Source organism: Perissodus microlepis, chromosome 11 (assembly GCF_051167445.1).
Source record: "Perissodus microlepis isolate ML-2025 ecotype Zambia chromosome 11, ASM5116744v1, whole genome shotgun sequence".
NCBI classification, from domain to species: domain Eukaryota; kingdom Metazoa; phylum Chordata; class Actinopteri; order Cichliformes; family Cichlidae; genus Perissodus; species Perissodus microlepis.
Window position 1 is genome coordinate 30,493,022 of NC_140471.1, and position 26,147 is coordinate 30,519,168.

The 26,147-nt window shown below is 37.4% G+C and overlaps 2 protein-coding genes across 2 annotated transcripts; both read left to right on the forward strand.

Moving 5' to 3' along the window:
* Positions 1-5,070: 5,070 nt before the first annotated feature.
* On the forward strand, positions 5,071-9,445 carry LOC146378195 (cathepsin K-like). Its single transcript, XM_084944062.1, has 4 exons — positions 5,071-5,460; positions 7,942-8,107; positions 8,466-8,574; positions 8,756-9,445. The coding sequence occupies exons 1-4, from the start codon at positions 5,386-5,388 to the stop codon at positions 8,853-8,855; spliced, it is 450 nt and encodes a 149-aa protein (XP_084800188.1). The 5' UTR covers positions 5,071-5,385; the 3' UTR covers positions 8,856-9,445.
* A 2,851-nt stretch (positions 9,446-12,296) lies between these two features.
* LOC146378196 (cathepsin S-like) lies at positions 12,297-25,654 on the forward strand. Its single transcript, XM_084944064.1, has 8 exons — positions 12,297-12,413; positions 16,551-16,666; positions 16,795-16,917; positions 18,306-18,458; positions 19,404-19,628; positions 21,052-21,217; positions 21,397-21,499; positions 23,257-25,654. The coding sequence occupies exons 1-8, from the start codon at positions 12,395-12,397 to the stop codon at positions 23,354-23,356; spliced, it is 1,005 nt and encodes a 334-aa protein (XP_084800190.1). The 5' UTR covers positions 12,297-12,394; the 3' UTR covers positions 23,357-25,654.
* Positions 25,655-26,147: the final 493 nt, after the last annotated feature.

Sequence of the window (26,147 nt, forward strand, 5' to 3'; positions counted from 1 at the left end):
CCGTGCCTTTAGTCTGCATTTGGGTCCACACTCTGTCCACTCTCCATACAGTCTGCCATCACAGACCTGACAAAAGGGGGATATGTATTTATGTAAACATGCCTGGGAGGTTGAGGGTTTTAACTGATCAGGTACTGAATTGTGCATGTTATACAGCATTTTGTTAAACAAACGTTTAAAAAGAAGAGTTGGTTTCGTAAGGGTGTTTTCTTGTTTTTGGATAAAATAAAAAATAAATCAGATTTCAGAGCAGCTACTGGTGCTGGAGTTGGTCTTTAAAACCCACATATCTTTCCTGCTAACACCTTGAACAAGTTCAGAATAAAGTCAACAGACTGCAGTGTTGGGTTACAAATTAGTCATTTTTAATTTTTTTTTAGTGCAACATCACAACAAACAATTTTCACATGAGGTATTCAAAGAGATTTTCTTTAGTTGTTGATACAAAATGTCCCACCATGATTGACGTTTAAAGTTTTGTATATCTTTATAAAAAAAGCCTTTGGTTGGTTAGCCACATTCATTAGTAAGGCAAGGCAAGTTTATTTATATAGCACAATTCAACAACAAGGTGATTCAAAGTGGTTTAAAGAGACTTTAAAAAACAAAAACAAATAAAAAGCATGATTTAAAATTGATTTACAAAAAACAGTGCATAAAATCAGAACAGCAGATGAAATCAGTAGTTAAAATGTAAGTTTTGAAATTTAAGCTTAAAAGTGTGGATTTGGTGTTTTACTCAAATGCAGCTGAGAATAGGTGAGTCTTCAACCTGGATTTAAGTAAACTGAGTGTTTCAGCTGATCTGAGGCTTTCTGGGAGTTTGTTCCACATATATGGAGCATAAAAGCTGAATGCAGCTTCTCCGTGGCTGGTTCTGACTCTGGGAACTGATAAAAAAAAACCCGATCCAGACGACCTGAGGGATCTGGAAGGTTCATAGTGGGTTAGGAGGTCACTGATGTATTTTGGTACTAAACCATTCAGAGCTTTATAGACCAGCATCAGAACTTTAAAGTCTATCCTCTGATGGACAGGCAGCCAGTGTAAAGACCTCAGAGCTGAACTGTAGTAAGTCTAACACATGGACAAGAATGGCACAATAAAGCATGGTGGGTCGAGTCAAGCTGGGGAAAGTTAGACTCAGTCAGATATTTCCCTCAGTTCTTTCCCGTTTAAAGCTTTTTGTATGGATCTTATTAATTTCTACTTACAACAGTGGGATTGAACAGTATTTCAGCTACACTAAACATTTTGAAAAAAACAGGTGGGAGGGACACAACAGTTCCCCTGTTTGTCACGGTGCTGGGTTGGTGACCCAGTGTTTTGAGTTTCTTGTGTCTCTGAGTTTTTGTATTTTTATCTTAGTTCTCTTTGTTGCCCCAGTTTATTCTTTAGTCTAGTGTCTTAGTTTGGCTTTCTTGTATTCTCTTTAGTTTTCTAAGTATTTAGCCCTCTGTGTCTCCTTGTTGTTGTTCTCTGTGTTTCTTAGTGCTCTGTCTCCCCTAGTCAAGTCTGTGTCTGTTACATTTCCTGTTTTACTTTGAAGGTCTGTGTCCTACGTGAATGTATTGAGTTTCGCTTCCTTTGGGTCTCGTTATGTCCAATTTCTCTCAGCTGTGCTCCCCTTCTGTGTCTCATTCCCCTCGTTATTTCCCAGTGTATTTAAGCCCTGTGTTTCTCTGTGTTGGTGTTGAGATCTCTCTCATGCTGTGTGTGGGTCTCCTTGTGTTTCCTGGTGTACCTTATATTTAGTTTTTCCCAGTTTAATATTGTATTATTTGTGATCTGTTTTCCAGCAATAAAGCTGTGCTTTTTGAGTTTATTCCCCGTGTGCCCGTGAGCAGGGGCGGATCTAGAGAAATTTTCTTAGGGTGGCTTGAGGGTGGCAAAGAAATCAAATGGGGTGGCAAAATCAAAGCCCACACACACACATATGCAGGTGGTTACATATGGTTAAAATGATTCAAATGCAGTAAGTATACACGTTTTTCATATAAATATAGTCTATAACTTAATTATTGTCTGTAGCCCACATAATTACACACTTTAGTTACATAAAACGTGAGTTTTGATGTTATGTACTGTATAGCCTGTATAATAAATAAATATGTAGCCCAATCCAGAAAGCTACACAACATGGGGCGGTTCATTTACAAACACAAGTCTAACTTAAGTTTCACACTGTTTTTTGTTAGAAAACAATCACATTGTTACATGCTTAAATTACACAAAATGTCAGAAATGCACTGTCATGAACAAAAATTTAAACCTAATTTTTCATCATTTGTTGGATTAACCCACTGAGGTCTGAAATACAACCGGCCATTTTTGACTCCTTTTGAGTTTACGTTTGTACTTCACCCTCAAATTGTTTCATTTTATTTTTTTCCCCTTGTCTTGTTTGGTGTCATTCTTTTCAGCTCAACTGAATTTTGTTATTTTTTTCACTGACATACTGCATTAGTACTACTATTACTATTAATAGTACTATTACTGATCTGAAATCACACAAAGAACTTAAAATCCTAGTAGTATTTTTTACTGTAAAAAAAAAACACAGACATTTTGAGTAAATTTTCTTTAACTTGAAATGCAAATATAAAATGTACATTTTGTAAACATATACAACTATTTATCTAAAAATGCAGCCAATACACCTGCTGTTTTTTTTTTTTTCATTTTCTACAACCATTTAAAAATATTACTAAAACTAAAGTGAGAGAACAATCAGGTTTCGCAATAAGATGCCCCACAAATGATGTGTGCCAGTAAAAAAAAAAGTTTGTCCACCAAAAGACAGAGGAGAACAGCACAAGGATAAACCTGCAGGCCTGACAACAGGAGGTGTATCACTCCGCTGGTTTTCTACTTAGTGACAGTGTTTACGTTGCAAATGTGCCTTAGTGACATTCATTAGTGCCCTCACTGACACACAAAACAAAACGACTACACAACAGAACAGCTACACAAGTCAACACAATACACTAAGTATACACTCCACACTAAACGTCACAAATCTCCCACATCTAAAAACTCTCTCTCTCGCTCGCTCTGTCTCGCTGCCGTTACCGTCACTCCCAAAACTTTTCCCTCTTCCTAAACAACCAATCCCTTTTTTTTAATTGGTCGACATGGTACATTTTTCCACCGATAGGAAAGAGGTGGCTTTTTTTCCTTTCTTTGCTGTTTTCGCGCTGTCCTTAGAAAACGCTTAAAACACACACACACAAAAAAACGTGATGACAGTATTTAGAAAAAGCATGGCTTATATATATTATCATAACTCTGGATTTACTGGCCTGTAATTAAAATTTAAAAACTTTGAAGTCCGAACTTTCAATGTGGGCTGAAATAGAGACTCAGCGTGGCTGCAGCTTTTTGCTATGTCAGCTTAAAATAGTCATGTGATTTGGAGGTGCAGCGTGTCCGTGGACCACAGAGGGTTAATAACACTCATCTTCCTTCCATTTCCAGAGTGTAACATCCAACCACCTGTGTAAAATTGAAAAGACTGAATGTAATTCACAATTTGTGAAGATTTTTTTTTACTGTTAACTTAAAAAAAAAAAGGATTCAGAAAAACTTGGAAAAAAGTTTGAATCTTTGCAGCATTTATTTAAACATTTAAAGATGTAACCAGTCCCACTTAGTGCTCAGATGCACACTGAAAGTAACAGGCTGTTCTCATGGTTAATTGACTTGGTAACAAAGGCCTTCATTATTAGATGTAATTGGTTGTTAAGAGCAAAATTAAACAACCATTTATGTAAACAACATTCATCTGGTGCAATTGGTGAATATATTTGTATGAATGTATTTCAACAGTGGCTACATTGTAGCTGTGGCTACAATGTAGCTTGCCATCACCAGTGTGTGAATGTGTGTGTGAATGGGTGGATGACTGAATGTGTAAAGCGCTTTGGGGTCCTTAGGAACTAGTAAAGCGCTATACAAATACAGGCCATTTACAGGCCAGATAACATAAATTAGTAAAACATACGTTCTTTGAGGGATTGTGTGTTACGTTGCCTCCCCCTGGCGGATGTATTTGAACACACAGCCATAAACAGGATTTTTTTTTTTTTTTTTTTTTTTTAGCTCTTGCTTTGGTTCCTTTGGTTCATGAATTATGCAGCAGACTGGTTGCAGTCTCTGCCTACTAACAGCTCTGCTGCTTCATCCTGAGCTCCTTTTATGATGACTGAATTCTGTTTCTGATGTTTTCTTCGTTTCAGGCAAATTTCTGTTATCGCTGAGCTCAAAGCCACTAACAACATTCAGCGATCTGATTTCAGATTTACAAAGTTTTTAATTGGGGCATCTCTAAGCAGCAGACTGACGTAGAGCATTAGAGGTGTGAAGACTCAGACATTTCAAAATGAAAGCCAAAAAAAGAAAATAATAAGCTAATAAATGTTCGTCTGATTAGGGAATGAGACGCACTTTAAAACCAAATGTATGTGGACATGTAAGTGTTTCAGAGCTATAAGCATTAATCTAGTTTATTACATCATGCACTCCTCCAGGGAGGTTGTTCATAACATATGGGGAAGGGATTAGTTACACCCAACACATGTTAACAAGAATAACCTTTTAATTTAAATTGAACATAAACGTTCATCTATATTACAGCAAGTCCCTATTTCCTGGGTGAAAGCCAAACACGATGGCGGTGTCAGTGATTCATTAGCGCTGGATGTGTCAGTCCAGACCTGTAAAAAAGACCATTTCTCACTGTGTGTCATTAACACTGTTTCAACATTACTGAACACCACAAACTGCCCAGCAGCTGATTCTATTTACAACCCAAATTCACAGCAGTTACAGAATTTCGATCAGCAAACAGAAATGGCTTTCTTTCTTTGTCAATGCGGTCAGTCTGCCTCCCAGTGGACAGACAGGAGAAGACACAGCATTTACTGTGATGTTGATTTAATCTGTTTAACTTGATTCTCTTTAATATGATAAATCTTGATGAAAAAAACAGGCTCCCCACATTGGTTTGCTTAAACAATAATGCCTATCACAACAGCTTGGTATTTATTTCCTTACAATGTGCACATTTATTCCTGTTTCCTACCAACTCTGGTCTGGTTTGGGTTTCTTACATTTCTGCTGATTATAGCTTCCATGTCGGCTTAGTTTCCTCTTACTGTTGTCAGCAACAGTCCAGTCACAGTGGTATGTACATATCAAACTAAACCTCTTACTCACCAGTCTTTCTTTGACCCCTGACAGGGCTCCTGTGGCTCCTGCTGGGCCTTTAGCTCTGCCGGGGCCCTTGAGGGGCAGTTGGCCAAGCAGACCGGGCAGCTCGTTGACCTCAGTCCTCAGAACCTGGTGGACTGTGTTACAGAGAACGACGGCTGTGGAGGAGGCTACATGACCAATGCCTTCCAGTATGTGAATGAAAATGGAGGTATTGACTCTGAAGCGGCCTACCCATATGTTGGACAGGTGAGCAACCCACTCTGCCAAACACACAACTAAACTTGAAGTAGCTTATTGATCCGAGCCTTTCTCTTCAGTTCATTTCATGTAGTGAGTGCCACATTCTCTATAAACTAAGCACTTATATTTTAATATCACTGGGTGCTTGAACACATAAAGGCAAGATGGACCAAAGCAGTCAGGCAAGTTTTTTTTTCCAAGTAATAAACAACTATATTTTAGTTGGTGTTTGTTCTTTTTTAAATTATCTTCCAGTACTTAAGATAAGCTAGAAGTTTGTTCTGTGAAGGCACTCTTACAAAGAAGCTTTGCAGACTTTTCACAAAAACCTAGTTGTTATAAATAATACCCAGTAATCAGTGGTACCTTGTGACTCTTGTGACAGAAGAGTCACAAGGTACCAAAACTTGCATAGCAAGTATTTTGATTATTAATTTATACTACAATTATTAATTAGTTTTTATTGTCGGTTAATCAGTAATAACCATTGGATTAAAATCAGTGTTGGGTAAGTTACTTTGAAAAAGTAATTAATTATAGTTACTAGTTACTTCTTCAAAAAAGTAACTGAGTTAGTAACTGAGTTACAAGATTCTAAAAGTAATTAATTACTTGAAAAATAACTATTGCGTTACTTAAAAAAAAAAATGTTTAACCCTCTGGGCTCCAGTGTATAATTGGCCATTTTTAACCACTTTTGATTTTACCTCTACAATTAACCTTTAAAAAACTATGTACTTTGCCTTGTTTGGTATCTTCCTTTTCAGCACAACCTCACGTTTCTGAATTTACAGTTATGCTTTCATTTTGACATAAAATTGATCTAAATCAGACAAAAAACATAAAATCCCAGTAGAAAAAGTTATATTTTTTAACAATCGCAAACATGTTTATTGAATCATATTTCATAACTTTAAATGCAAATATAAATTGTCAATTTTAAAGTTATATGCACAAATCTTTTCAAACAACAAAGTTATTTGCATCCATTTACATTTTACCCTCTTTTTTTTATAACCATTTCAAACTATTTATATAGCAATCAGGTGTTCTGCATTTAATATGTATGTACTCACTCTCTCTTTTTCTGCTGTCTTCCTCTCTCTTTCTCTCTCTCTCTCTCTCTCGCCGTCACTCCTAAAACTTCTCCTAAACAACCAAATGTCATGTTGCCATATCATTTTTTGATTGGTCGACATGGTACATTTTTCCACCAACACAAAAGGGCGTTTTTTGTTTTGTTTTTTAATTTTTTGCTCATAAGCGTGTCCCGGCTTCCTCCGGTCAGACGCGTGGAGGCAAGCCAGTTGACAGAGCTGTTAGAGGTTCGTATTGGCAAACACTTGCTTTCCCGTTCTAATGCATTTTTTTTAACAGCCACTATAACCTTATGTGACTTAGACACCAACTACTGTGAGCAAGAGCCGCATAGTGTTGTCATACACCGAACGGAACGGAACGGAATTGGTGAGTTTGAACTGTGGACTGTTGTGGTGCTAGCAGCTGACGCTAATTGGATTGTTTTGAGTTGACTAATATTTGTTGGATAACAAATGTTTTGAAGCTATACAATCTGTATATAGCAGTTGAACTATTTTTTGTTAAATTCTTATTGATAAAATATACTGTTTATTTAATTATTTATTTATCTATCTATAAATTTTGTACACAGGAACAAGAATAACTTAATGTATTTAGCTCAACTGGCTGATATTTTCATATTCTTGTGATTTCTTATTGGCCATGTTTATTTGATGCAGGCCAGGTGACCCTTTTTGGGTTTAAAAAAGGATGGCCAGCCAATGAACGGCTAGGAGCAGAAGTCGTTCTGCATTGAAGCTTCCACTTCCACTGGTCTGGTAGGAAGTTATCAAAGATTATCCAATCACACTGATTTCCACATTCATGCACACCATTCCCCCGTTTATGGACAATAGCGCTTGGATATCTCTAATGGACACTTCATAAATAAAATTCATAGATAAAATTCATGGACTTTCTCCTTTTCAGTGTGGACCAGTGTTTTTGATGTTGATGTGGGTTATTTATGGGGGAGCATTTTTTGTTGATTTGAGAATCTATATTGCTTGATAAAAGGTATAGGATTATTTAATTGTCTTTATACACCCCAATTGGGTTTTTTGATTAATTGCACCGCTGCAGCGGGAGTGCTTATTTAAGTTTTCCATTTTCTTTCCTTGTTATTTTCCTTTGGTTTTGGTTAAATACATGGTACCTGCAAAAGCATTTTGTGTTGTGTGTCTGTGTATTTATTAGTTACTGCCCATCAGTTCCAGTAGCAATTCCTAAATCTTTTGACTAATAATAACCCAATATTTCACTTAATACCTAGCATGTATTAATTCATTAGCACTTCATCAGTGTTACACTGACACACAGTAGAAAATCTTTAATATCAAGAATTGACACTTTTAAAATCGGCAACAAACGCTTTTAGCATTTTCTCCTCCTTTGTCTTGCCTGCAGGATCAGACCTGCCGCTACAATGCATCAGGCATGGCAGCCCAGTGCAAAGGCTACAAGGAGATCCCAGTGGGTAATGAGCGCGCGCTGGCTGTTGCACTCTACAAAGTTGGTCCAGTGTCTGTGGGCATCGATGCACAACAGAGCAGCTTCCAGTTCTACAAGCATGGTCAGTGAACTTCTCATATGTCTGGTCAGATGAAATTGTTATCTGCACCTACTTCATATAAGGGAAGGAAAGTGTGTGGAATAAAATCCTAGAATTTAAGGGCCTGTTTAGTCAGGATTTCTTCATTAAGTATGAATTAAATCACCTAAACATGGAGTTCACACCTTCATTTTGAGCAATAAACCTTAAATTAGGCAGCAGTAAAATTAAGTTATAATGGTGTGAAAAAGCCAGTAAAACAATTAAACATAACACATCAACAACTTTCTGGTTATATTCAACATTAAAAATTGTGCGAAGTACATAGTTTATGCACTGTTCACTAATGCAGCTCTTTGTTTCTCTGTTGTGAACCCAGGTGTTTACTATGATCCCAACTGTAACAAAGATGACGTCAATCATGCCGTACTGGCAGTAGGCTATGGAGTGAACACCAAGGGGAAGAAGTACTGGATTGTCAAGAACAGGTGGGACATGTCACTTTTCTGAATGGCATCAGGTGGCTCAAATGTCCACTAAAATTAAGTGTTGGTTAGTTGTTGTTTTCATGTCATCTGTCAAAATGATAAGATGAAATGCTGTTTGACTCCTGGTGATATTTCATTGTCTCCGTCATTTCCAAGTCCATCTTTTGTCTTTTCTTCACAGCTGGGGTGAGGAATGGGGCAACAAGGGATACATCTTGATGGCACATAACCGTGGCAACCTCTGCGGCATCACCAACCTCGCTAGCTACCCCATTGTGTGAACAGATTAGGGAAAATGAACGGGCTTTGCTTAGACTACTATAAGACGAATATACACTTGGAAATGTTCAGAGTAAATGTCCATTTCAACACATCTGCAACCACTACAGTACGATATGTTTGTTTACACAGTCTTTTCTAACAGGAAATGGAATTTGGAGTTACCGAACAGGTTCACTGAAAACAGGCATTAAATGTTTCTGAGTCTTAGATTCCAAAAAACACTTTTAAACCCTGGAGTTATCTCATGCCTGCAGACCTCTGCTGTGCTCTGGTTAACAAAGAAACACATACAGTTTATTGTAACCTCTGAGCATGCCGTTGAATAAACCTAAGCCAGAACACAGGCTTGTTTTATGCTGAAGTCGCAAGTTAAATCTACATATCTACATGGCACAACATACTTTTTCTTTTTACAGTATTTGACTGGTAGTCAGTGATAGTTTCAGTCCCTACTTTTACTTGCTTTCTGTGTGAAAAAGACAGGAAACATTGCTGTGCAATGGGAGCTACTCCTTTCCTGCTGGTAGTGTGAGTTCCTATAAATCTATAAAACTATTTTCTCTTGTGATCACAAGGACTTGTCGTTCTGTTCTGCACTTTTCCAATGATTACACTGTAAGCAGATGTTTTCTATGAAATTGAATAAACAGTTCGTTTTGATTTTGAATGCCTCATTTGGAATTTTTTTTATGTCATCACACAAAAACACAAACAAATATGGGAATAAGTTATGTAAGGATCAGGATATGCACTCAAAAATACTTTTCAATGGTTCTACATCATGTAGGCACCAAAGTAAGTCAGATGAAAGGATTTAACTGTACAATAATTCAATGATACACCACAACATCATAAACCATAATCATATGATATGCTCAAACCCTGTGTGTTACATTTCCAGATTTTCTAAACAGCCTCACATTCTATAAAACTGTAAATGAGCTGCTGTCAGATCATGTTGGATAATACTGGCAGCTTACACTGAAATCATGTCCTTTGCTTCTCTCACCCCAACCGGTTGAAGCAGATGGCTGCCCCTCCCTGAGCCTGGTTCTGCTGAAGGTTTCTTCCTGTTAAAAGGGAGTTTTTCCTTCCCACTGTCGCCAAAGTGCTTGCTCATAGGGGGTCATATGATTTTTGGGTTTTTCTCTGTATGTATTATTGTAGGATCTATCTTACAATATAAAGCACCTTAAGGCGACTGTTATTGTGATTTGGCGCTATAAAAATAAAATCAAATTAAATTAAATCATGTCAGTTTTAAACACTGTTGTAATGGAAGCCAGGGCTTCATTTGGTTTCTTTGTGCCCACATGGTAAATGGTAAATGGACTGATTCTTATATAGTGCTTTTCTACTCTCCCGTAGTACTCAAAGCGCTGTATACAACATGCCACATTCACCCAATCACACCCATTCTCACAAGCACTGTCTCTATACTTAGTGCATTTTAACTACATTCACACGCATTCATACTCCGATGGATGCATCGGAGAGCAACTTGGGGTTAGTATCTGGAAGAAACACAGTTCATACATTCACTGTAATACTTATTGGGTGCACTTAATAATTGGTTGGATCTCCTTTTGCTTTTAGAACTTAAAAGGCTGTGGCACTTGCTCAGTGGTACAAAGTGGAAACATCTCCCACACCATTACAATACTACTTGGTTGAACTGTTGATAGAAGGCAGATTGAATCCATTTTTTCATGTTGTTTAAGTCAAATTCTGACCCGACCATCTGAATGAGGCAGCAGAAACTGAGACCCATCGTACTGAACAATATTTTTTATTTGATGATGGTTTTCTCCTGTTTTTCGTAGTTAGGGAGGCAAGTTGCTGTCATTTGGTTTGATTCTTTTGATTAGGTAAGTTTGTTAAATCCTCGAGATAGGCTCCTTTTGTTTGTTGTTTTGGCGTTAGGTCCACCCCAAAGCTATAATCAGCTCCTTGTCTGTGTCAAATAATCTAACAAATCAATATATTGTATAAATCATTATCAAACTTTACTAGTTATGTGATATGGCTACTTGGGGTCTGATGAAGATGGCTCACCCTTATGTTGTGGTCTGGCCGCCCCTAGACGGGCCATAACAGCTGCGTCAAGGTTTGACATGTTGTGCATCCAAAGATTTGGAAGACATTTCTACACACCTTGGTTATAATTACTGATTTTTTTTTTTTTTTGAGTTACTGTTTCCTTCCTATAATATCAATGGATATTTTCAAATTTTGAACTTCAGCAGGTTGTCTTGACCTGTCTATGTGCCTAAATGCAGTGAGTGGCTGCCATTGGACTGGCTGATAATCAGTCATTGTTTTAATGAGTGGTTTAACAGGTATATAAAGTGGCTGTTGTATGTATATTTATAATTTAATAATTCTACTAAATGTGCAATATTTCTATATTTTCTGAAGTAATGAACACATACACCATCACTCCAACACTAACCCCCATGACTATTTTCATGTAGGAAAATGAGTGACGTTTGTATTTTTTCGGCCATAGTTGGCACCACAAGGAGTTTGCATTAATGATTATTATTTATATGGTGCTGAATTACTCTATAAAAGCATGTAGTGCCATGAAACCATTGCTTGAACTTATATGTTCATGACTGAAATGCATGATTTGGTTTGTTCCTCTTTCAGTTTTCTGTGTTCATCCAACAGCAGACTGCCTGAAAACGTACTGACCTCATGATCTTTCAAATATTTATTTTGACCTTCACTTCTGTCCAGAACCACTTATTCCTGTAACTGCAGAATTAACTTCCAAGATTTTTAATGACCTTCCTGACCTTTCTGATTAGTTTCAGTGAATTAAATATAAAATTCTAATAAGTGGATTGCCACAATATCATTTTCCATTCTCCAAGTTTTCCATATTTCTAACCCTCAGAGAAAACTGTCATTTGCACACATGATAGTCTCATAGCAAGGTTAATATTTGTAATTTCAAGAAAGGAATTCTGGCATATGAAACATGACTGTGAGATACCTTCTTTGACAAAGCGATGTGCTTCTGTTGTGTTTATTCTGAACTTTAATCTTGCCTCTGCCATACTAATATAAAACAGAGACACAACTCTCAGTCTAATAAGAAGCTAAACTAAAACATATAATAATAACGAGGAAACCCTAATCTGGAAATAAACCCAACTACACTGAACTAAAGATAAATAACAATAAATTAAAACTAAAAAACTTGATTGCTCATAGGGTGTAATGAAAAGGCTAAATGTGGGAAGTAAGACACTTTTAATGTGCATTAAAATGCTGAGTGTGTGTACTTGTCATACTTTCCGAAAGTGTGCAATTGTGTGGTTCAATTTTTGGGAAAACCGCTGAATAAGTGTTTTTTGTTTACCTTCTGTTTCATGTCTTATGCGTTCAACTATTCCTTTCCTGCACTGTGAGGAAAACGGTGTAGCTTTTACTTTCGAAAGAGGAAGAACTGCGAGAGAACATGTGACACTTTGTTCTTAAATAAAAGCAACAAAGAAACGCAGTCAGACTGAGTTTCCGCGCAGCAAAGATGAGTCCGACTAATCAAGGCAAGTGAAACACTTTCCAGTAATACTTTAATAGCTTTAGTAGAGATATTAATGGCTGGTAAAACAAAAAGGGGGACATCGCCCCATAAAACGCTTGATGTTTCAGTTTGCTTTTACTTTCGTTTTTGTAGTTTTCAAAGACTTTTCTTTGTTCAGGCTGCAGGTGTGTTCAACGATAGAAATACACTGTAACCTTGTTATAATGTCATCACAGTGAAGTAAGGTGTGTCTATAATGTTAAATAATTGTAGAAAAAGAAAATATCCAAACACACTCGGTGTATTTTTAGTATATTCTTATGTAATTACACCATGTTGTACAACTACGCTGTGACATTTGTTTAGTAAGTAATATAAAACCGGAATTCTTCGTTTTTGTATTTGTATTTATGAAACTCGTAACAAAACGAAGCGGAAAAAAGAGCCAGTCAAAATCACTTTTGGGTAAAAGTCCAAGTACAAACGGAGTAGATGGCTTACTTAAATTGCTTTAAATCGCATACATTAGTATCAGAAGCCTGATGAGTTATAAAATCTGGTTAAAAAATATTATATATATCATATTAAATTTAGGTTATACACTGAGGGTATTGTGTGTATTGTTTGAAGAGGTTCCTCTTCCCAGTTGAGAACTGTACCAGGTATAACAGGTGGAGCTTCATATTCATAGCTGTACTTTTTTCTTGTTCATAAGTTTCACTTCAGGTCTTGTGACTGTGGAGTCATTTTGAAAATTTTGCACAGCCTTAAATATGTGGAAGTGATACTTGAGACTTCGCTTAACACAGAGACCCTAAAGACACAGTGATCTGTGCAAAAAGTAGTTTTTTTAAAAGTGACTTTTGCTATTAGTGATGAGAATTCCGGCTCTTTTTAGAGAACGGGCTCTTTCGGCTCGCCTCACTAAAAAAACCCGGCTCTTTCAGCTCCCAACCGACTCTTCAGGTTGTTTTGTTGCTTTAATTAATTTATTATCAACAACAATATAAAATTATGCACAAAAGAAATTACTAATGTTAAAAAAAAGTGGTTTTATTTATTTATATGTTTACATATAAATATATATGGTGGCCCCTAGAGACAAAGCTTGTACAAACTCCAAAAAGCACGTAAAAACTCTGAAGCATTTACAAACTCCAAAACACATTTCTAGCGTTAACTGAACTTCCAAAACAGAGATACCTAGATCACTTAAATTACACAATTGAAAGCATATGTGTATTGTTTGTGTATTTATACACAAGCACTCATATATATTCAAATAATTTAAAAACAAATGTTCATTTACCTGTTACTACCACACACCAAATCCAGTCCTTGGTACTTCTTGGCATGTGTAGCTACTAGGTAACAAAAGCTCAACACTGCCCCTAGCATCCTGGAGCACTTCTGTTGTGTTTTGGAGTTTGCACGTGTTTTGTCTCTAGGGGCCACCGCAAATATACTTTTATTTATTCACTCCACATAAAATGTAATAAATAAATCATATAGTACAAAAGAACAACTATTTACATTTCAACTTTTAACTATTTAAACTTTCAGCTTTAAAGTGAAACAACACAAAACACTGCAAACTACAACACAATTAAATCTAGATTCAAATATGCAAAACAAAAAGATCCACATTCTCTGTCATATAGGTCTGCATGAATAAACTTTCTGAATCCTTTATCATCCACAACTGAAAATTGTGGATGATTACTATACCTTTCCAGTGTTGGGCAAGTTACTTTGAAAAAGTAATTAATTATAGTTACTAGTTACTTCTTCAAAAAAGTAACTGAGTTAGTAACTGAGTTACAATATTCTAAAAGTAATTAAATACTTGAGTGTAACTACTGCGTTACTTTAAAAAAAAAAAAAAAAAAAAAACGTTTAATCCTCTGGGGTCCAGGGTATAATTGGCCATTTTAACTACTTTTGATTTTCCCTCCACATTTTACCTTTAAAAACTATTTACTTTGCCTTGTTTGGTATCATCCTTTTCAGGACAACCTCACATGTCTGAATTTACAGTTATGTTTTCATTTTGACATATTGTATTAACACAATTGATCTAAAATCAGACAAAAAACATAAAATCAGAGTAGAAAAAGTTATATTTTTTACTGAAACAACCACAAACATGTTTAACGAATCATATTTCATAACATTAAATGCAAATATAAATTGTCAATTTTAAAATCATATGCACAAGTTTTGCAAACAACAAAGTTATTTGCATCCATTTACCTTTTACCTTGATTTTAAATAACAATTTCAAACTATTTACAGAACAATCAGCTGTTCTGCATTCAATAAGATGCCACACAAATTATTTGTGCCACTCCAAAAAATTGTTTCTGTCCACTATAAAGGAGAACATCACAGCCTGATACCTGCAGGTCTGACAGCAGCAGGTGTATCACTCCTTTGTCTACCTGGAGACAGCAGTCGCCTCATTGTTCTGACACACAACACAAAACTATCCACAACACTACACACTAACTACACAAGACAACACATTAACTACACACCCCAAACACACTAAACGTCACAAATCTCTCACATCTCAAAACTCCCTCTCTCTCTCTCTCTCTCCGTGTCACTCCTAAAACTTCCCCTATTTTTTGTTTTGTTTTTTTATTTTTTGCTCATAAGCAGAGAGTGCTTGTTGCTGGCGCTGTCCTTAGACAGTAAACGTGACGAAACTATTGAGGAAAAAACACGCGTATATATAGTTTATCATGACTCTGGTTTTACGTGGCCTATCAACACAATTTAAAAACTGGTATATATCACCTTGTTGCTTTGTCTTTAAGTGGCCGTGTGATTGGCTTACCACGACTACTTTATTCTTCCTCAGTCAAACAGCAGCACTCATGCGATTGTTTTGCCCCCTTAGCTCCAGGTGTTGTGCTAGACAGTGATTGTGATTACCGTCGGCGCGCAGCTGCTTAAAGCTGTAGCGTCCAGATTACTTACAGCTACTCCCGTGCAACTGATATAAGATGCGGTAACCTGAACACAGCTTCAACCGTCTGTTTGTTGAAAAATAGTAACGGACCGCATTTTCTTGTTAGTAACTCTAACGGCGTTGTAATGATAGGAATAGTAATTAGTTAGATTACTCGTTACTGAAAAAAGTAACGCCGTTACTTGTAACGCCGTTATTCCCATCACTGTGCCTTTCTGATGTGACGTTGTTGTCCCTGGCTCTCTTTCCCTCTTGCTCTGTTCCTGTGCTACTGCGAGTTTAACTACCGCCCCTCCCCCCTCTGCCCAGCACAAGCACAAGGCTCGCATGCGGAGTGAAGCGGAAAAAAGTGCGAGAGAGAGGGTGAGAGAAAGAAGAAAAAAAAAACACGCCTTGCGTCGTTCACTTCAAAGAGCCGGCTCAAAGAGCAATTTCGTTCGCAACTGACACATCACTATTTGCTATGTAGATGAGGCCAATGAGCCACCTCGGTATAAAACCCCTGAAGACAACATCAGCACCAATTACAGCCTGGTAACATGCTTAAACTCTGAGTTCAAACAGCAGTTTTCAGTGGAATCACTTCAATGTCTACAGTTTTGTATATTTGATCTTAGTCATTGTAAGAAAACTTTCCAAACACTCTCCCTTTTTGTATTTTGAGATCTTTTTGTTGATTCTAGTACATGCTGATATGTTTATGCCCTGTTTCTGAGACGCAGAGGTGACCTAGATCAGTTTGGTTTAGATTTATTGCCAGCAATCTGATAACAAGTGACGTAAACCAATATTTACAATTGTGTTTTGTCCCCATTCTGAGAATTAGAGACAGTAAAATTGTGGGGAAAAAAATGCCTTTTCATTTGGGAAAAATAACCATGGATGTATCTAGAAAAATAATTGTGGCCTCTTTTGACCCTTTACAGTTACTAAACGCCTATCTCCATCTTTTTGTTGTTTTCTTTTTGTCAGTATGTAAAACAGCACTGAAAGTGTTTTGGCCTGTGTCATGCCAGAGTCTTTATGTGTGGTTTTTATGAAACTAAGGTCTGTTTCTGACTGGAAACCTGAACTTTCTGCCAGGCAGGTTGTTTTCTCAGTGTGTTAGTGAGCATCAGTCTCATCAAAGGTCAGGTGACATCCTGTCTTCTCGTGTCATCGTCTATGTTTGTGTGTTTGCAGGCCTGCTGTTGCTGCTCATCTCCCTGTGTGCCGGGGCAGCAGCCATGTTTGAATCCACACTGGATGCACACTGGGAGCTGTGGAAGAAGACGCATGGGAAGAGCTACAAAAATGATGTATGTGACAAAAAGTAGTAGTAATAAATATTTTTTTAAAGTGTTATATTTGTATGTACAAACTCTGCACAAGGGTTATAATTAACTTATATGGCATTTTCACCTCATCTGCTCTTTCTTTATGTGAGGTGGAGGATGCTCACCGCCGGGAGCTGTGGGAGAATAACCTGAAGATGATTACCGTGCACAACCTGGAGGCCTCAATGGGACTTCACACCTATGAACTGGGCATGAATCACATGGGAGACCTGGTGAGACACTCTCTTGCTTCATTAATGTTTTTGATTTATGATAATTTTTATTCATTAATGGTGATGGTTTCTGAGTTCCCCTTTCTCTGTCTTTATGTTCTGTGTCAGTTTTCATGTTTCAGTGTCTTCATATTTTGTATTTAGTGTCTTTTGGGTGCTTTATCAATTGATGCAGGTTAGAGACCTCTAACAAAAACAAATACAAGTCAAGCAGGCTAATATTAAACATATGTTGGGGCACAAATGTATAGTTTCACATTGCTAATTTTATCTCAGGTGTCTTAATTTATTCAGTTAGCATTCATAACATTTCAATATGCTGTAGTAACACTTAAACTGAGTTTAAAAACACTATCAAATATTCAAAAAATAAATTATGGTACCTTTGCTTTAACTTTCTGCAGAATGTAAATCAGCAACATTAACTGGTAAAGCACCAAGCTTTACCTTTAGCCCTTTGGCTCTTCTAACCTTTCTTTCCTGATTAGCTGCAGAGTTTTGGTTCTGGTCTTTGAGACTTGACTGGAGTAATGAGATGATTTCTCCTCTTAGCTCAAATAATCATCAGGCTGACTAGGATCTATTCTCCAGTCAAGACCCTACAGTATATTCCTGAGCTAACTTAATGAATAACCAAAGCACTCAGACTGCATACTGGAAACTCAACCGTTGTCTGGTCAGTGACCTGCTTCACCTTAGTCTATGTTGGAGAATGTTTTTGAGCATTCAGACAGAACTGAGTCCATTCTGTTTATTTATTGACTTCATCTATACCAAAAGAAACAAATCTGATTCCTGAGAGGAATCAGATTTGAAAAGGACAGACACAGATTACTGTATATAAAGTGGACAGTGAAACATGTTTACCTTTTTTAACACATTGGTTTTACTTTGCATACTGTCAAGAGTGTTATCAGGGCATTTTTTCAATATGTGCTCATGAAAATCTGAAATGGTAGTTATTTGTTTACATATGATCTCGTGCAACAGCAGGAGCAGCAAACTGAAACTGTTCTCTTTTTTGACTGCTGTCTCCATTCCGTCAATATTAAAAAGGCTCTTATTGTCCTGGAGAGGTTATCCACAATCAACAAATAATTAATACTTATGATTAGTTTGAGGGAAAAAAATATTTTAAAATGTTCCCAGTCTTTGGGAATATATAAAATGATTGTAGCAAAAATCAACAAAAACTTGAATAATAATATAGCATTTTCATGAATTAAAAATGTCAAGTGTTTTTTATTATTTAATTGAAAGCAACATCAAAAAACTGTCAAAATAATCCTACATCCATTAAATGAACTGGAATTTCTGCATTCAGATAGAAAAGGCTGATTGTAACAGATATTTGTGTCTCATTCCATAATTTGTGTTCTTCCTCATAGACAGAAGAAGAGATCCTGCAGTTTTTTGCGACTCTCAAACCTCCCACTGGCATCCAGAGGGCGCCATCTCCCTTTGCAGGGGCATCAGGCTCTGGCATACCAGACACTGTGGACTGGAGAGAGAAGGGTTATGTCACCAGTGTCAAGATGCAGGTAAAAAAAAAGAGGTCATTTAAATCAGGGTTTGTGTATTAGTGCTGCTGAGAAGAATCAGTTCATGTTTGCACGAGAAGAATTTCACCATATCCACTTTTACTACTACGAAGAAGATCACCGCCTCTCGTTTACTAAACCCTGAAAGTTCTCTGGGGTTTTTTTGTTTGTTATTTTTTTATGTTGTGTCATAGTTTTACACCCCAAAAAAGGTGTAACACTGTTGAAAAAAAAAAAAAAAAACAGAACGCAATGATTTGCAAATCTCATAAACCTGTACTGTATTCACACTAGAACATAGCAATCATCACTGTTTTAAAGCAGTGCATTTTTATTTATTTATATTTTTTAATTTTTTATATGATATGATAAGATTATAAAATAAACCATGTATGTTAGATAACAGGATACTGAGATGTTCAAAGTCTTTACAATTTTATGTTGAGGAACATTCTTCTAAAAAAATGTCACAGTTCATATAAGCAGTTTTTGGTGAAAAAAATTGGTGAACCCCTGACAGTCTTTACTTCTGACAAACTCTGCCTCTCTAAGATGTTTTTTAATGCCCAATCATGTTATTGACCTGTTGCCAGTAACCTTATTATTTGCAAAGTGTTCTTCCAGCTGTTTCATTGTAGCCTTCCCAGCCTTTGGTTGTCGGTGGCCTAAATTTTTTGAGACAACGTTTGCTACCGTGAAATGCAGAATGAGCTAATATCTGACATGAAATAATATGAAATAGTTTTTATGTTCTACTATAAATGAAATATTGGATTTGAAAATCATTGCATTCTGTTTGTATTTACATTTTACACAGCAGTCCAATATTTTTGGAATTGGAGTTATAAAAAGTGCTTCTGTGCTCTTAAAGTGGACATTTAGAGGAAGACTTAAGAATATAAGCATGACATTAGTTGTTTGTTTTTTTTTGTTTTTTTTATTCAGGGTGCTTGTGGATCTTGCTGGGCCTTCAGTGTTGCAGGGGCCCTGGAAGGTCAGTTAGCCAAGACAACAGGAAAGCTGGTGGATCTCAGTCCCCAAAACCTGGTGGATTGTTCTGGCAGATATGGTAACGAAGGCTGCAACGGAGGCTACATAGACCGAGCTTTCCAATATGTCATCGACAACCACGGAATCGACTCTGATGCTTCATACCCATATACAGGACGTGTAAGTAAACATACATGCATGTGTGACCTTATGTGCACACTTCTGTGCTAAAAGAACATTCAGCACTTATTTAAGTGATAATTCCAAGGCAAAAACACAATCTCAGTTAAAATAGTAATTCATCACAATCCCTGTCACCCTCCTTTCATTAATCAGCCATCTCCAGGTTAGTAGGGAAGGTACAAATATTAAACATATGAGAAGCAAGTACCCCTAAGAAAGTTACCTTCCTCAGCATCTCTACACACCGCTCCCCAGACACTGTATTGGTGGTTGCTTCACTGAGTGAATGATTAAATGCAGTGGACTAATTTCCAATGGGATTAATAAAGTGTACCTCCTTCTTCGTTAACAGAAGGCCAAATATCAAAATTCATTATTTACAACAAAAATGGAGTAGACAGTAGCAAAGTTATTTTTTGCTCATAAAGATAAACATAAACTAGGATTATATTATGATTATATAAAGAAAAACATGTCTTAGTTTAAAATGTGTGTGTAGAAATAAAAACAATTTGTAACTTTTAATTAAGAAATGTTATGTTTTTAATAAAATCCTAATATAATCCTAGTTTATACCGTCTTTATATTATATTCAATTAATAACAGAGTTTAAATCATTTGAAATCAGTATATTCTGTTCCAACAAGCCAACTTTTACAAAACTTTTACAAAAATTTAAACATAGGACTCTAAACACAAGCTTTACAAAATCCTGTATGAGACACCTAGGTGGGTGTATAAACACCAGCAAGAAGTTGAGTCCGATCCTTCAGGCTGTAGACAGCAACACTCACACTTGTCTGTGGTCAGCTGTTAACGTCTCTTTGGAGCAACAATAAATTAATCGGAGCGGACAACATGTTTGTCCTCCAGGCTTTATGTAGTTCGCTGTTGTTTGTGTGGAGGAGGCCAGTTCTGAGACGTTTCAACAGACTGTTCCAGCCTCGCGGGGGTGGCGATGTTTTTAATTTAACCAAATGAAAATGTAAAAAAATGAAAAAACAAAAACAAAACAAGAACTTTGTAATGTGAAATACTCAGTGACTATCCTGACCAAAAATATCAAGCATGGAAATTATGACAATATCTATGTAGTTTGCAACAGTCTTTAGGTTTATTTTTGTCCTGAAGTGCAAATTATGACACCACTGACTTATTCCTTTGAGAAGTAAGATGCAGTCCAATCAACGGAGAGCCTACAAGACTAAAGGAGTGATTTTAACAGAGTTCAAAAACCTAGTTAATGAATGGGAGTGAAACTTATATTTTTAATTTCGTTGGTGCCCCTCCCAATTCTCCAATTCTGCCTTAGGGCAGCCCTGTATGTTGTAAAACAAGAATCTTTTTAGATTTTTTTAATGTATATGAAGTTCTTTCCTGACTGCATCAGATCCTTTAACATTTTTTTCTTTAACTTCAGGATGATCAGTGCCACTACAACCCAGCAACCCGTGCTGCCAACTGCTCCAGTTACCAGTGTCTGCCTGAAGGGGACGAGAACGCTCTGAAGCAGGGTCTTGCTACCATTGGACCCATTTCAGTGGGAATTGATGCTAGGCGGCCCAGATTTAGTTTCTATAGAAGTGGTAAGATACACCTCATCAGATGCAAAGTAAATGGAAAAACTGTTTTAAAATGTTTGGAGGATGAAGGAGTTTATTTCGTTTTTTAGAAGACAAATTTGAGTTCGGTTTTCCTGGAAATTATTATTTATGGCTGCTTAGAAAATTTTAATCAGATTGATCATTTCTTCTTATCATTTCAGGAGTGTATAATGACCCATCATGCACTCAGAATGTGAATCACGCTGTGTTAGCTGTGGGCTACGGCACTCTGAATGGACAAGACTACTGGCTTGTAAAGAACAGGTGAGACATTTTCACTGATTTCTCTTGAATCTGGCTTTTATATACAAAGTGATTTCATGGACAGGGCTCTATTGTCTTCCACCATTTGTTCACTAATGTGGTGCATTCTGGAGGACTCTAGAAGACAAATAAGAAGTGAAAGAGAGAAGTCAGGGTTTTTAAAAAAGTACATATCATCAACACGCAAAAACTGATTGTTACATTCTGTTCAGGCGTTCAGTTTTTCCTGACAGGACTAGTGGTAATCTTAAAGTGATAAAAAAAATCGTTTTAAAAAATGTAATTTTTTGTCAACAGTGTGGCAATTGGACGAAGTCATTAAACTAAATTAAAGTTCAGTTTAATTACATTTTATAATTATGTAATGCAAGAAAAAATCAATTTCAAAATAGTATAGCTGTCAAATGTTTGGACAACCATCCATCTTCTTCTTTCGCGGGTCATGGGGGCAGGAGCCTAAGCGGAGAAGCTTGTCTGGGAAATACCAAGGTATTCCCAGGCCAGCCGAGAGATATAATCTCTCCAGAGTGTCCTGTGTCTGCCCCAGGGCCTCCTCCCAGTGGGACATGCCCCGAACACCTCACCCAGGGGGGCACCCAGGTAGCGTCCTTGTCAGATGCCCGAACCACCTCAACTGGCTCCTTTTGTTGTGGAGGAGCAGCGGCTCTACTCTGAGCCCCTCCCGGATGGCTGAACTTCTCACCCTATAAGAGGGAGGCTAGCCACCCTTCGGAGGCAGCCCATTTCTGCCTCTTGTATCTCGTTCTTTCGGTCACTGCCCACATCTAGTGACCATAGGTGAGGGTAGGGACGTAGACTGACCGGCAAATTGAGAGCTTTGCTTTTACACTCAACTCTCTCTTTACCACAACAGACCGATACAGCGTCCGCATCACTCAGCCGCAGCACCAATCCATCTGTCGATCTCCCACTCCCTTTTCCCATCAGTCGTGAACAAGTACTTGAACTCCTCCACTTGGGGCAAAAACTTGTCCCTGACCCGGAGTGGGCACTCCACCCTTTTCCTGGCTGAGGACCATTGCCTCAGATTTGGAGGTGCTGATTCTCATTCCCAAAGCTTCACACTCAGCTGCGAACCGTTCCAAGGCGAGCTGGAGGCCATCACCCGATGAAGCCAACAGAACCACATCATCTGCGAAAAGCAGAGATGACATTCTGAGACCACCCAAGTGAAAGCCCTCTGCCACTTGGGTACGCCTAGGAATTCTGTCCATAAAAATTATGAACAGAATAGGTGACTAAGGGCTGCCCTGGCGAAGCCCATCACCCACCAGGAACAAATCCAACTTATTGGACTTTGCAGACCAAGAGTCAAGTGTTCCACGACCAGGACAAAAAATGCATTGTTCCTCCTGTATCTGAGGTTCGACTAATGGACACATCCATTCATATGACATCCCTGTCCTTTGTTAATACTTAAACATAAACTATACTAAGTTAGATGTAAAAGTAGGAAGAAAGACAGTTTTGTTAATGTTTATTCAAAGATGAAAAAACAAATGTACCAGCTGCTGAAGTCAGTTCATTTTTAGAATTCATATGAACAAGCATTTAATCATCCACTGGACCTGGTTTTATCTTCTTTTGTTTTCTTTTTTAATAAAAACATCAAAAAAACAAGATAAGAATGACTTAATACATCAATAACAAAATGTGAAGTTTTAAAACATTTAATTACATTTAGCTGATAATTCATTATCTCAGAAGATTTTATTTATTTATTTTGTACTCTCCAGCTGGGGAACTTCCTTCGGAGATCAGGGATACATCCGGATGGCACGCAACCAGAATGATCAGTGTGGCATTGCTCTGGATGCCTGCTACCCCGTCATGTAACTGCAGAGGGAACTGAAATGAATCTCTTGCAAAATGAATATAAATGAATATATCATTTATGACTTGTTTTATTAAGTCTTCAAAAACTACAGCTTCAAACTAACACTTTTTGGTGCTTCTCTTGAAGAATTATATCTTGAGGAGGAATCACTGACTTTCTTTGGCGTGCGACATTGTGGACATGCTAATGTGTGTATCTCTGTGTGTGAGTGCTTGTATAAGAACAAAAAGTTTTTTGGTATACCCGCTTATCAAAGTTCAAACTACTTTTCTCCTTGAAAGGTAAGGTTCAGCAATTGCTTTAAAAGATTTGATTTTTCACAAGTTAAAGAAAAATATTTATCCCCCAATGTTTACTTTGGTTAGCGTTAACTACTAAATCAGGGGGTTACCAGAAGTATAGACATCTGTTCAAGGCTACAAGGTTTAATTAAAATCTTTCTATATCTGTGGTAAAAAGTTGTGAATTTACTGCATGTTTAGCGCTGGACTACTGTATATTTTATGACATGAGTGAGATTAAGATTAAATTCACAACATAACATGTACTGCTGCTTTGTTGTTGACACTTATATTATGCAATCAGACTCAATGTAAAAATAAAACATTTTCCAAAAATCTGGTTCCTTATTCACAAAATAATGAACACGGAATTATAATATTTAAATTTAAGGGTGTCATGGTGCTGTGTCTGTTACTGCGTTTATGTATTTGGACTTCTGGCCTTGTTTTCTTATGATGGTAGTGATTTATGTTTCTTAGTCCTTTTCTGGTATTACTTAGTTTCCTGGTTTAATCATTTAGATTTCTGGTTCTTAATTACTTTTAGTTAGTTCTGTTTCGTCTGCCTTTGTGTGTCTTTATTGTGTGAGTTTGTCCCTTTGTCCCTCTTCAGATCCTTGTCATGTTCATCATCCGTCATGTTTCAAGTCTCAGGTTTTCTTGTTCCAGGTATCTTGTGTTTAGTTGTTTTTCACAGTTTAGTTTTCATTGGTTTAATCTTAGTCTCCCTTTTGCTTTGGTTGTATTTTGTGCAGTCAAAAATAAAAAGCTCACTTTCATTTTTGACTGCAGTCCAGTACCGTGCCTTTAGTCTGCATTTGGGTCCACACTCTCTTCTCCCCACACAGTCTGCCATCACAGACCTGACAAAAGGGGGATATGTATTTATGTAAACATGCCTGGGATGTTGAGGGTTTTAACTGATCAGGTACTGAATTGTGCATGTTATACAGCATTTTCGTTAAACAAAAAGGACGTTTAAAAGGAAGCCTTGGTTTCGTAAGTGCGTTTTCTTGGCTGTAGCTCAGGTGGCAGAGCAGGTCAGCCACTAATCAGAAGGTCGGTGGTTCGATCCCAGGCTGCCTCCTGGCTGCATGCCAAATATCCTTGGGCAAGATACTAACCCCATGTTTGCCTACTGGTGGTGGTCAGAGGGCCCGGTGGCGCCTGTGTCCGGCAGCCTCGCCTCTGTCAGTGCGCCCCAGGGCAGCTGTGGCTACAATGTAGCTTGCTATCGCCAGTGTGTGAATGTGTGTGTGAATGGGTGAATGACTGAATGTAGTGTAAAGCGCTTTGGGGTCCTTAAGGACTAGAAAAGCGCTATACAAATGCAGGCCATTTACCATTTAAATGCAGGCCATTTTCTTGTTTTTGGACAAAATAAAAAATAAATCAGATTTCAGAGCAGCTATTGGTGTTGGCCTTTAAAACCCAGATATCTTTCCTGCTAACACCTTGAACAAGGTCAGAATAAAGCCAACAGACTGCAGTGTTGGGTTACAAATGAGTCATTTTTATTTTTTTTAGTGCAACATCACAACAAACAATTTTCACATGAGGTATTCAAAGGGATTTTCTTTAGTTGTTGATACAAAATGTCCCACCATGATTGACGTTTAAAGTTTTGTATATCTTTTTTTAAAGCCTTTGGTTGGTTAGCCACATTCATTAGTAAGTCTAACACATGGACAAGAATGGCACAATAAAGCATGGTGGGTCGAGTCCAAGCTGGGGAAAGTCAGACTCAGTCAGATATTTCCCTCAGCTCTTTCCCGTTTAAAGCTTTTTGTATGGATCTTATTAATTCCTACTTACAACAGTGGGATTGAACAGTATTTCAACTACACTAAACATTTTGAAAAAAAAAAAAAACAGGTGGGAGGGGTGGCTTACAAATGTGGAAAAATAGCTTCTGTCTCCTCTGATCTTTTTTTATGTTAGGATGAGTGCTTGATTTGGGTTTTTTTTTTTCTATTACAGCAATTCGCATAATTCTAGCTTTTGGAAAACAAGGAACAGACAACGTTGATTACAGCAAGATCCTCCTTGCTTGGATTGTCACCTCCTTCTTTTTTGGTCTTGAGAATGATTTTATTTATATACAGAACATGGATCAATGGGACACTAGCATACTCGACTTGAGCTTTGGCTGGACAGGGGGTTCCTTCAGCCCCTTCACAGATTGATTCCAGCACATTTGGTTTGAAGAAGTAAAAGGCATGAAGAAGAAGAGACGGATGAACAGACAAGATAGATAGATAGATAGACAGACACCCTGACAGAATGGATTCTTTGGTTAAGGAACATTTTTGCCACACAACATCTCACACAGTTGAGGTAGATGGGTAAAGTCTTCATGTACGCACACGGGAGAAGACAGGGACAGAGGGGGAGACACTGGGGTCAAAAGACTTTCATCTGAAGACACTGCTTCATGTCAGTTTCTCAGTTCCAGCTCAACATAATACTGATTTATGCAACATAAATAACCAGCACACGGAACCCCACT